At 43.0% G+C, this 13291-nt stretch overlaps 1 protein-coding gene across 2 annotated transcripts in view; it reads right to left on the reverse strand.

The window, feature by feature from the left end:
- Tsf2 (transferrin 2) overlaps window positions 1-13291 on the reverse strand; it is a 245751-nt gene that overhangs the window by 156899 nt on the left and 75561 nt on the right. For both annotated transcript variants that reach the window (XM_071657722.1, XM_071657723.1), the window contains exon 7: window positions 13105-13258. In XM_071657722.1, coding sequence (XP_071513823.1) covers window positions 13105-13258 — 154 coding nt within the window. The remainder of the gene's footprint in view (window positions 1-13104; window positions 13259-13291) is intronic.

The following is a 13291-nucleotide window of genomic DNA, read 5'->3' on the forward strand; positions in this document are numbered from 1 at the left end:
TTTTTATTCTCCCTAAAATTTAATGATACTCTCACCCCAACTCTAATTTGCCCTCTTATGTATATCTCTCTTTTTAAACCAGGTATTCCCAATCACCAGTCCCTTTTCAGCACACAAATCCACAAGCTCTTCACCATTTCCATTTACAACACTGAACACCCCATGTACACCAATTATTCCCTCAACTGCCACATTACTCACCTTTGCATTAAAATCAAACATCACTACATCCCGGTCTCGTGCATCAAAATTGCTAACACAGTCACTCAGCTGCTCCCAAAGCACTTGTCTTTCAGGATTTTTGTTTTCATGACCAGATGAATAGGCACCAATAATCACCTATCTCTCTCCATCCTCTTTCATTTTTTCCCATATCATCTGAGGCTTTACTTTCTTACACTCATCACATACTCCCACAACTCATGCTTCAGGAGTAGTGCCATTCTCTCCTTTGCTCTTGTCCTCTCACCAAGTCCTGACTTTAATCCCAAGACATTCCCAAACAACTCTTCCCCTTCATCCTTGAGCTTCGTTTCACTCAGAGCCAAAACATTCATGTCCTTTTCCTCAAACGTACTACCTATCTCTCCTTTTTTCTCATCTTGGTTACATCTACACACATTTAGAGACGCCAGTCTGAGCCTTCTAGGAGGATTAGTACTCCCTGCATGACTCTTTCTTCTGTTTCCCCTTTTAGAAAGTTAAAATAGGAGGGGAGGGTTTCAAGTCCCCCGCTCCCATCCCCTTTTGTCGCCTTCTATGACAAGTGGGGAATACGTGGGAAGTATCCTTTCTCCCTTATCCTCAGGATACATATACATATCAACATATATATATATAAACATACACTGACATATATGAATATATTGTATTTATATTCTTTATTTATGATACTTTGTCGCTGTCTCCCGCGTTAGCGAGGTAGCGCAAGGAAACAGAACGAAAGAATGGCCCAACCCACCCACATACATGTATATACATACACGTCCATGCACGCACATATACATAAATATATATTTCAACGTATACATATATATATATATACATAGACATATACATATATACACATGTACATAATTCATACTTGCTGCCTTTATTCATTCCTGCTGCCACCCCGCCATGCATGAAATGATACCCCCTCCCCTTGCATGTCCACAAGGTAGCGCTAGGAGAGGCAACAATTGCCGCATTCATTTACACTCAGTCTCTATCTGTCATGCATAATGCGCTGAAACCACAGCTCCCTTTCCACATCCAGGCCCCACAAAATTTTCCATGGTTTACCCCATACGCTTCCCATGCCCTGGTTCAATCCGTTGACAGCACGTCGACCCCAGTATACCACATCAATCCAATTCACTCTATTCCTTGCGTGCCTTTCACCCTCTTGCATGTTGAGGCCCCGATCGCTCAAGACCTTTTTCACTCCATCTTTCTACCCTAATTTTGGTCTCCCACTTCTCATTCCCTCCACCTCTGACACATATATCTTCTTTGTCAATCTTTCCTTACTCATTCTCTCCATGTGACCATATGATTTCAAAACACCCTCTTCTGCTCTCTCTCAACCACACTCTTTTCATTACCACATATCTCTCTTACGCTTTCATTACTTACTTGATCAAACCACCTCACACCACATAATGTCCTCAAACATCTCATTTACAATACATCCACCCTTCTCCGCACAACTCAATCTATAGCCCACACTTCGCAACCATATAACATTGTTGGAACCACTATTCCTTCAAACATACCCATTTTTGCTTTCCAAGATAATGTTCTTGCCTTCCACACATTTTTCAACGCTTGCAGAACCTTCGCTGCTCCCCCACCCTGTGACTCACTTCCGCTTCCATGGTTCCATCCACTGCCAAATCCACTCCCAGATATGCAAAACACTTCACTTCCTCCAGTTTTTCTCCATTCAAACTTACCTCCCAATTGTCTTGACCCTCAACCCTACTATACCTAATAACCTTGCTCTTATTCACATTTACTCTCAACTTTCTTCTTTCACACACTTTACCAAACTCAGTCACCAGATTCTGCAGTTTCTCACATGAATCAGCCACAAGCGCTGTATCATCAGCAAACAACAAATGACTCACTTCCCAAGCTCTCTCATCCACAACAGACTGCATACTTGACCCTCTCTCCAAAACTCTTGCATTCACCTCCCTAACAACCCCATCCATAAACAAATTAAACAACCATGGAGACATCACACACCCCTGCCACAAACCTACATTCACTGAAAACGACTCACTTTCCTCTCTTCCTACACATACACATGCCTTACATCCTCAATAAAAACTTTTCACTGCTTCTAACAACTTGCCTCCCACACCATATATTCTTAATACCTTCCACAGAGCATCTCTATCAACTCTATCGTATGCCTTCTCTAGATCCATAAATGCTTCATACAAATCCATTTGCTTTTCTAAGTATTTCTCACAATACATTCTTCAAAGCAAACACCTGATCCACACATCCTCTACCACTTCAGAAACCACACTGCTCTTCCCCAATCTGATGCTCTGTACATGCCTTCACCTTCTAAATCAATACCCTCCCATGTAATTCACCCGGAATACTCAACAAACTTATACCTCTGTAATTTCAGCACTCACTTTTATCCCCTTTGCCTCCATACAATGGCACTATGCAAGCATTCCTCTAATCTTCAGGCACCTCACCATGAGTCATACATACATCAAATAACCTTACCAACCAGTCAACAATACAGTCAACCCCTTTTTTATAAATTCCACTGCAATACCATCCAAACCCGCTGCCTTGCCAGCTTTCATCTCCTGCAAAGTTTTTACTACCTCTTCTCTGTTTACCAAATCATTCTCCCTAACCCTCTTACTCTGCACACCACCTCGACCAAAACATCCTATATCTATCACTCTATCATCAAACACATTCAACAAACCCTCAAAATACTCACTCCACCTCCTCATATCACCACTACTTGTTATCACCTCCCCATTAGCCCCCTTCACTGAAGTTCCCATTTGTTCCCTTGTCTTACGCACTTTATTTACCTCCTTCCAAAACATCTTTTTATTCTCCCTAAAATTTAATGATACTCTCTCACCCCAACTCTCATTTGCCCTCTTTTTCACCTCTTGCACCTTTCTCTTGACCTCCTGCCTTTTTCTTTTATACATCTCCCACTCATTTGCATTATTTCCCTGTAAAAATCGTCCAAATGCCTCTCTGTTCTCTTTCACTAATATTCTTACTTCTTCATCCCACCACACACTACCCTTTCTTATCTGCCCACCTCCCACACTTCTCATGTCACAGCATCTTTTGCACAAGCCATCACTGCTTCACTAAATACAACCCACTCCTCCCCCACTCCCCTTTGATCTCACCTTTTTCTATTCTGTACTCAGTCTCTCCTGATACTTCCTCACACAATTCTCCTTCCAAAGCGCACTTACTCTCACCACTCTCTTCACTCCAACATTCTCTCTTCTTTTCTGAAAACCTCTACAAATCTTCACCTTCGCCTCCACAAGATATGGATCAGACATCCCTCCAGTTGCACCTCTCAGCACAGAGGGGCAAGTATGCAATCTGTTGTGGATGAGAGAGCTTGGGAAGTGAGTCAGTTGTTGTTCGCTGATGATACAGTGCTAGCGGCTGATTTGTGTGAGAAACTGCAGAAGCTGGTGACTGAGTTTGGTAAAGTGTGTGAAAGAAGAAAGCTGAGAGTAAATGTGAATAAGAGCAAAGTACAGTAGGGTTGGGGGACAAGTCAACTGGAAGGTAAGTTTGAATGGAGAAAAACTGGAGGAAGTGAAATGTTTAAGATATCTGGGAGTGGATTTGGCAATGGATGGAACCATGGAAGTGGAAGTGAATCATAGAGTGGGGGAGGCAGTGAAAGTTCTGAGAGCATTGAAGAATGTGTAGAAGTCGAGAAAGTTATCTTGGAAAGCAAAAATAGGTATGTTTGAAGGAATAGTGGTTCCAACAATGTATAAGGTTGCAAGGCGTGGGCTATAGATAGAGTTGTGTGGAGGAGGGTGGATGTGCTGGAAATGAAATGTTTGAGGACAATATGTGGTGTGAGGTGGTTTGATCGAGTAAGCAATGAAAGGGTAAGAGAGACGTGTGGTGGTGAAAAGAGTGTGGTTGAGAGAGCAGAAGAAGGTGTTTTGAAATGGTTTGGTCACATGGAGAGATGAAAGAGGAAAGATTGGCAAAGAGGATATATGTGTCAGAGGTGGAGGGAATGAGGAGAAGTTGGAGACCAAATTGGAGGTGGAAAGATGGAGTGAAAAAGATTTTGAGTTATCAGGGCCTGAACATGCAGGAGGGTGAAAGGCGTGCAAGGAATAGAGTGAACTGGAACAATGTGGTATACCGGGATCGATGCGCCATCAATGGATTGAACCAGGGCATGTGAAGCATCTGAGGTAAACCTGGAAAGTTCTGTGGGGCCTGGATGTGGAAAGGGAGCTGTGGACTCGCACACATGCGGGGGAGGGGGTTGTTATTTCATGTGTGGCAGGGTGGCAACAGGAATGAATATGGGCAAACATTATGAATTATGTACTTGTGTATATATGTAAATGTCTGTGTGTTATATATATGTATACGTTGAGATGTATAGGTATGTATATGTGCGTGTGTGGACGTGTATGTATATACATGTGTTTGTGGGTGGGTTGGGCCATTCTTTCGTCTGTTTCCTTGCGCTACCTCACTAATGGGGGAGACAGCTATAAATCATAATAATGAAAAAAAATACATCAGTATATTGATGTGAGTAGGAGAGATGGACAGAGAGCATTATTAGATTACGTGTTGATTGATGGAGACTTTTGATTGTTAATGTGCTGAGAGGGGCAGCTGGAGGGATGTCTGATCACTATCTTGTGTAGGCAAAGGTAAAGATTTGTAGAGGTTCTCGGGAAAGAAGAGAGAATGTTGAGGAGAAGAGAGTGGTGAGAGTAAGTGAGCCTGGAAAAGAGACTTGTGCGAGGAAGTATAAGGAGAGATTGAATGCACAATGGCAAAAGGTGAAAGCAAATGACATAAGGGGAGTTGTGGAGGAATGGGATGTATTTAAGAAAGCAGTGATGGCTAGCACAAAAGATGCATGAGGCATGAGAAAGGCAGGAAGTGGGGAGATTAGAAAGGGTAGTGAGTGGTGGGATGGCAAAATAAGATTGTTAGTGAAAGAGAAGAGAGAGGCATTTGAACGATTTTTGCAGGGAAGGAGTGCGAATGATAGGGAGATGTATAAAAGAAAGCAGCAGGAGGTCAAGAGAAAGAAGCAAGAGGTGTAAAAGACGGTAAATGAGAGTTGGGGTGAGAGAGTATCATTAAATTCTAGGGAGAATAAAAAAGATATTTTGGAAGGAGGTAAATAAAGTGCATAAGACAAGAAAACACATAGGAACATCGGTGAAGACAGGCAAATAGGGTGAGTATTTTGAAGGTTTGTTGAATGTATTTGATGATAGAGTGGCAGATGTGGGGCATTTTGGTCGGGGCAGTGTGAAAAGTAAGAGGGGTCAAGAAGAATGGTTTGGTAAACAGAGAAGAGGTAGTGAAAGCTTTGCAGAAGATGAAAGCAGGCAAGGCGGCGGGATTGGATGGTATTGCAGTGGAATATATTAAAAAAGGGGGTGACTGTCTTGTTGATTGGTTGGTAAGGATATTCAACGTATGTATGGATCATGGTGAAGTGCCTGAGGATTGGCAAAATGCATAAATAGTGCCACTGTACAAAGGCAAAGAGGATAAAGGTGAGTGTTCAAATCACAGGGGGCATAAGTTTGTTGAGTATTCCTGGGAAATTATATGGGAGGGTATTGACTGAGAGGGTAAAGGCATGTACAGAGCATCAGATTGGGGAAGAGCAGTGTGGTTTCAGAAGTGGTAGAGGATGTGTGGATAAGGTGCTTGCTTTGAAGAATGTACGTGAGAAATATTTAGAAAAACAGATGGATTTCTATGTAGCATTTATGGATCTGCAGAAGGCATACGATAGGGTTGAAAGAGATGCTTTGTGGAAAGTTTTAAGAGTGGGAGGTAAGTTACTAGAAGCAGTGAAAAGTTTTTACCAAGGATATAAGGCATGTGTACAAGTAGGAAAAGAGGAAAGTGATTGGTTCCCAGTGAATGTCAGTCTGCGGCAGGAGTGCATGATGACTTCATAGCTGTTTAATTTGTTTATGGATGGGGTGGTTAGGGAGGTGAATGCAAGAGTTTTGAAGAGAGGAGCAAGTATGAAGTCTGTTGGGGATGAGAGGGCTTGGGAAGTGAGTCAGTTGTTGTTCTTCGATGATAGAGTGCTGGTGGCTGATTCAGGTGAGAAACAGCAGAAGTTGGTCATTGAGTTTGGGGAAAGAGTGTGAAAGAAGAAAGTTGAGGGTAAATGTGAGTAAGAGCAAGGTTATTGGGTTCAGTAGGGTTGAGGGACAAGTTACTTGGGAGGTAAGTTTGAATGGAGAAAAAACAGTGGAAGTGAAGTGTTTTAGATATCTGTGAGTGGACTTGGCAGCAGATGGAACCATGGAAGTGGAAGTGAGTCACAGGGTGGGGAGGGGGCAAAAGTTCTGGGAGCATTGAAAAATGTGTGGAAGGAGAGAACGTTATCTCGGAGCAAAAATGGGTATATATGAACAAATAGTGGTTCCAACAACGTTATGTGGTTGCGAGGCACAGGCTATAGATAGGGTTGTGCGGAGGAGGGTGGAAGTGTTAGAAATGAAATATCTGAGAACAATATGTGGTGTGAGGTGGTTTGATCAAGTAAGTAATGAAAGGGTAAGAGAGATGTGTGGTAATAAAAAGAGTGTGGTTGAGAGAGAAGAAGAGGGTGTGGTGCAATGCTTTGGACACATGGAGAAAATGAGTGAGGAAAGATTGACATAGAGGATACATGTGTCAGAGGTGGAGGGAAGAAGAAGTGGGAAACCAAATTGGGGGTGGAAGGATGGTGTGAAAAAGATTTTGAGCAATCAAGGCCTGAACATACAAGAGGGTGAAAGGCATGCAAGGAATACAGTGAATTGGAACGATGTGCTATACCAGTGCTGACGTGCTGTGAATGGATTGAACCAGGGCATGTCAAGCATCTGGTGTAAACCATGGAAAGGTTTGTGGGGCCTGGATGTAGAAAGGGAGCTGTGGTTTCGGTACATTACACATGACAGCTAGAGACTGAATGTGAATGAATGTGTCCTTTTTTTGTCTTTTCCTGGCACTACCTCACTGGTGGGGGAGGGGAGGATGTTATTTCATGTGTGGCAAGGTGGTGATGGGAATGGATGAAGGCAGCAAGTACGAATATGTATATGTCTGTGTATTTATACGTTATGTATACGCTCCTATGTATAATCATGCATATGTGCATGTGTGGGTGTTCATATCGACGTTCTGTCAATGGATTGAACCAGGGCATGTGAAACGTCTGAGGTAAACCATGGAAAGGTTTGTGTGGCCTGGATAGTAGAAAGGGAGCTGTGGTTTCAGTACATTACACATGACAGCTAGAGACTGAGTGTGAATGAATGTCCTTTTTTGCCTTTTCTTGGCACTACCTCACTGGTGGGGGAGGGGAGGATGTTATTTCATGTGTGGCGGGGTGGTGATGGGAATGGATGAAGGCAGCAAGTACAAATATGTATATGTCTGTGTATTTTTATGTTATGTATACACTCATATGTATAATCATGCATATGTGCATGTATGGGTGTTCATATCGACGTTCTGTCAATGGATTGAACCAGGGCATGTGAAGCGTCTGAGGTAAACCATGGAAAGGTTTGTGTGGCCTGGATGTAGAAAAGGAGCTGTGGTTTCAGAACATTACACATGACAGCTAGAGACTGAGTGTGAATGAATGTCCTTTTTTTGTCTTTTCTTGGCACTACCTCACTGGTGGGGGAGGGGAGGATGTTATTTCATGTGTGGCGGGGTGGTGACGGGAATGGATGAAGGCAGCAAGTACGAATATGTATATGTCTGTGTATTTATATGTTATATATACGCTCATATGTATAATCATGCATATGTGCATGTATGGGTGTTCATATCGACGTGCTGTCAATGGACTGAACCAGGGCATGTGAGGCGTCTGAGGTAAACTATGGAAAGTTTTGTGGGGCCTGGATGCGGAAAGGGAGCTGTGGTTTCGGTGCATTATACATGACAGCTAGAGACTGAGTGTGAACGAATGTGGCCTTATTGTCTTTTTCCTGGCGCTACTTCACACGCGTGCAGGGGGAGGGGGTCATTTCACGTATGGCGGGGTAGCAATGGGAATGAATAAAGGCAGCAAGATGAATTATGTACATGTGTATATATGTATATGTCTGTGTATGTATATATATGTATATGGTGAAATGTATAGGTATGAATATGCGTGTGTGTGGACATGTATGTATATACATGTGTATGTGGGCAGGTTGGGCCATTCTTTCATCTGTTTCCTTGCACTACCTCGCTAACGCGGGAGACAGCGACAAAGAATAAATAAATATAAATAAATGGGTGTTCATGTGTATACAAGTGTACGTGGGTGGGTTGGGCCATTCCCTGTCTGTTTCCCTGTGCTACCTCACCGATGCAGGAGATGGCGATTAAGTATAATAAAAAAATAATGTACGTGTATGTGCATGTATGGATATATGTAAAAGACAGTGTGGAGGATGGGGGCGAAGGCTCTGGGAGCAATGAAGAATGTGTGGGAGGGGAGACTGTTATCTCAGAGGGCAAAATTGGGTATGTCTGAAGAAATAGTAGTTCCAACAATATCATATGGGTGAGAGGCATGGGCTATGGAAAGGGTTGTACGGAGGAAGGTGGATGTGTTGAAAATGAGATGTTTGAGGACAATATGTGGTGTAAGGTGGTTTGGTCAAGTAATAAATGAAAGGGTATGCGAGATGTGTGGAAATAAAAAGAGTGTTGTTGAGAGAGCAGAAGAGGGTGTGCTGAAATGGTTTGGACATATGGAAAGAATGAGTGAGGAAAGGTTGACAAAGAGGATATATGTGTCAGAAGTGGAGGGAACAAGAAGTGGTAGACCAAACTGGAGGTGGAAGGATGGACTGAAAAAGATTTTGAGCGATCGGGGCCTGAGCATACAGGAGGGTGAGAGGCGTGCAAAGAATAGAGTGAACTGGAACCATGTGGTATACTGGGGTTGACAAGGTGTCAATTTACTGAACAAGGGCATGTGAAATGTCAGGGGTAAACCATGGAAAGGTCTGTGGGAACTGGATGTGGAGAGGGAGCTGTGGTTTCAGTACATTACACATGACAGCTGGAGACTGAGTGTGAACAAACATGGCCTTTTTTGTCTATTTTTCTGGCACTACCTCCCTGAAGCAGGGGGTAGTGATTCTGTCTCCTGTGGGATGAGGTAGCAACAGGAATGAATGAAGGAAAGCAAGTATGAATATGTCCATGTGTATATATGTATATGTCTGTGTATGTATATGTATGGATATGTGCGTGTATGGGTGTCTAAGTATATATATGTGTATGTGAGCGGATAGGCAATTCTTCGTCTGTTTCCTGTTGCTACCTCAATGATGCGGGAAACAGCGATCAAGTATAATAATAATGATAATAATAATAATAACAATAATAATAATAATAATAATAATAATAATAATAATTTTTTTTTTTTTTTTTTTGTCGCTGTCTCCCACGTACGCGAGGTAGCGCAAGGAAACAGACGAAAGAAATGGCCCAACCCACCCCCATACACATGTATATACATACGTCCACACACGCAAATATACATACCTACACAGCTTTCCATGGTTTACCCCAGACGCTTCACATGCCTTAATTCAATCCACTGACAGCACGTCAACCCCGGTATACCACATCGATCCAATTCACTCTATTCCTTGCCCTCCTTTCACCCTCCTGCATGTTCAGGCCCCGATCACACAAAATCTTTTTCACTCCATCTTTCCACCTCCAATTTGGTCTCCCTCTTCTCCTCGTTCCCTCCACCTCCGACACATATATCCTCTTGGTCAATCTTTCCTCACTCATTCTCTCCATGAGCCCAAACCATTTCAAAACACCCTCTTCTGCTCTCTCAACCACGCTCTTTTTATTTCCACACATCTCTCTTACCCTTACGTTACTTACTCGATCAAACCACCTCACACCACACACTGTCCTCAAACATCTCATTTCCAGCACATCCATCCTCCTGCGCACAACTCTATCCATAGCCCACGCCTCGCAACCATACAACATTGTTGGAACCACTATTCCTTCAAACATACCCATTTTTGCTTTCCGAGATAATGTTCTCGACTTCCACACATTCTTCAAGGCTCCCAGAATTTTCGCCCCCTCCCCCACCCTATGATCCACTTCCGCTTCCATGGTTCCATCCGCTGCCAGATCCACTCCCAGATATCTAAAACACTTCACTTCCTCCAGTTTTTCTCCATTCAAACTCACCTCCCAATTGACTTGACCCTCAACCCTACTGTACCTAATAACCTTGCTCTTATTCACATTTACTCTTAACTTTCTTCTTTCACACACTTTACCAAACTCAGTCACCAGCTTCTGCAGTTTCTCACATGAATCAGCCACCAGCGCTGTATCAATAACAAAATAATTATAATTATAAAAGAAAATAAAAGAGCTTGGGAAGGAGACTTGTGTGAGGAAGTACCAGGAAAGACTGAGTACAAAATGGAAAAAGGTGAGAACAATGGAAGTAAGGGGAGTGGGGGAGGAATGGGATGTCTTAGGGAATCAGTGATGGATTGCGCAAAAGATGCTTGTGGCATGAGAAGAGTGGGAGGTGGGTTGATTAGAAAGGGTAGTGAGTGGTGGGATGAAGAAGTAAGATTATTAGTGAAAGAGAAGAGAGAGGCATTTGGACGATTTTTGCAGGGAAAAAATGCAATTGAGTGGGAGATGTGTAAAAGAAAGAGACAGGAGGTCAAGAGAAAGGTGCAAGAGGTGAAAAAGAGGGCAAATGAGAGTTGGGGTGAGAGAGTATCATTAAATTTTAGGGAGAATAAAAAGATGTTCTGGAAGGTGGTAAATAAAGTGCGTAAGACAAGGGAGCAAATGGGAACTTCAGTGAAGGGCGCTAATGGGGAGGTGATAACAAGTACTGGTGATGTGAGAAGGAGATGGAGTGAGTATTTTGAAGGTTTGTTGAATGTGTTTGATGATAGAGTGGCAGATATAGGGTGTTTTGGTCGAGGTGGTGTGCAAAGTGAGAGGGTTAGGGAAAATGATTTGGTAAACAGAGAAGAGGTAGTAAAAGCTATGCGGAAGATGAAAGCCAGCAAGGCAGCAGGTTTGGATGGTATTGCAGTGGAATTTATTAAAAAAGGGGGTGACTGTATTATTGACTGGTTGGTAAGGTTATTTAATGTATGTATGACTCATGGTGAGGTGCCTGAGGATTGGCGGAATGCGTGCATAGTGCCATTGTACAAAGGCAAAGGGGATAAGACTGAGTGCTCAAATTACAGAGGTATAAGTTTGTTGAGTACTCCTGGTAGATTATATGGGAGGGTATTGATTGAGAGGGTGAAGGCATGTACAGAGCATCAGATTGGGGAAGAGCAGTGTGGTTTCAGAAGTGGTAGAGGATGTGTGGATCAGGTGTTTGCTTTGAAGAATGTATGAGAGAAATACTTAGAAAAGCAAATGGATTTGTATGTAGCTTTTATGGATCTGGAGAAGGCATATGATAGATATGACAGAGATGCTCTGTGGAAGGTATTTAGAAAATATGGTGTGGGAGGCAAGTTGTTAGAAGCAGTGAAAAGTTTTTATCGAGGATGTAAGGCATGTGTACGTGTAGGAAGAGAGGAAAGTGATTGGTTCTCAGTGAATGTAGGTTTGCGGCAGGGGTGTGTCATGTCTCCATGGTTGTTTAATTTGTTTATGGATGGGGTTGTTAGGGAGGTGAATGCAAGAGTTTTGGAAAGAGGGGCAAGTATGAAGTCTGTTGTGGATGAGAGAGCTTGGGAAGTGAGTCAGTTGTTGTTCGCTGATGATGCAGCGCTGGTGGCTGATTCATGTGAGAAACTGCAGAAGCTGGTGAATGAGTTTGGTAAAGTGTGTGAAAGAAGAAAGTTAAGAGTAAATGTGAATAAGAGCAAGGTTATTAGGTACAGTAGGGTTGAGGGTCAAGTCAGTTGGGAGGTAAAGTTTGAATGGAGAAAAACTGGAGGAAGTAAAGTGTTTTAGATATCTGGGGGTGGATCTGGCAGCGGATGGAACCATGGAAGCGGAAGTGGATCATAGGGTGGGGGAGGGGGTGAAAATCCTGGGAGCCTTGAAGAATGTGTGGAAGTCGAGAACATTATCTCGGAGAGCAAAAATGGGTATGTTTGAAGGAATAGTGGTTCCAACAATGTTGTATGGTTGCGAGGCGTGGGCTATGGATAGAGTTGTGCGCAGGAGGATGGATGTGCTGGAAATGAGATGTTTGAGGACACTGTGTGGTGTGAGGTGGTTTGATCGAGTAAGTAACGTAAGGGTAAGAGAGATGTGTGGAAATAAAAGGAGCATGGTTGAGAGAGCAGAAGAGGGTGTTTTGAAATGGTTTGGGCACATGGAGAGAATGAGTGAGGAAAGATTGACCAAGAGGATATATGTGTCGGAGGTGGAGGGAACGAGGAGAAGTGGGAGACCAAATTGGAGGTGGAAAGATGGAGTGAAAAAGATTTTGTGATCGGGGCCTGAACATGCAGGAGGGTGAAAGGAGGGCAAGGAATAGAGTGAATTGGATCAATGTGGTATACCGGGGTTGACGTGTTGTCAGTGGATTGAATCAGGGCATGTGAAGCGTCTGGGGTAAACCATGGAAAGCTGTGTAGGTATGTATATTTGCATGTGTGGACGCATGTATATACATGTGTATGGGGGTGGGTTGGGCTATTTCTTTCATCTGTTTCCTTGCGCTACCTCGCAAACGCGGGAGACAGCGGCAAAAAAAAAGAAAAAAGAAATATATATACACACACACACGTACACATGCACAGCCATTCATAACATCAAACCACAAATTTTATGAATGTAAAACCAAACTTTTCAACAAAATGAAGAGTAACACACCTTGAGAAATTCCTGAAGCAAGCTTCGCTGTTCTAGGCTTTTAGCAGAGGTGGTGACTATAGCATTTGATGGTACCATTCCCCAGTTACACTGCTCATGCTCAGATAAGGGTGCTCGACTACCATCCAAACACAGAAGTTCAAAGTCATCTTCTCTGTTGTGGAGAATAAGAGCTATGTTCCATTAT

This window comes from Panulirus ornatus, chromosome 65, assembly GCF_036320965.1.
Source record: "Panulirus ornatus isolate Po-2019 chromosome 65, ASM3632096v1, whole genome shotgun sequence".
Lineage (NCBI taxonomy): Eukaryota > Metazoa > Arthropoda > Malacostraca > Decapoda > Palinuridae > Panulirus > Panulirus ornatus.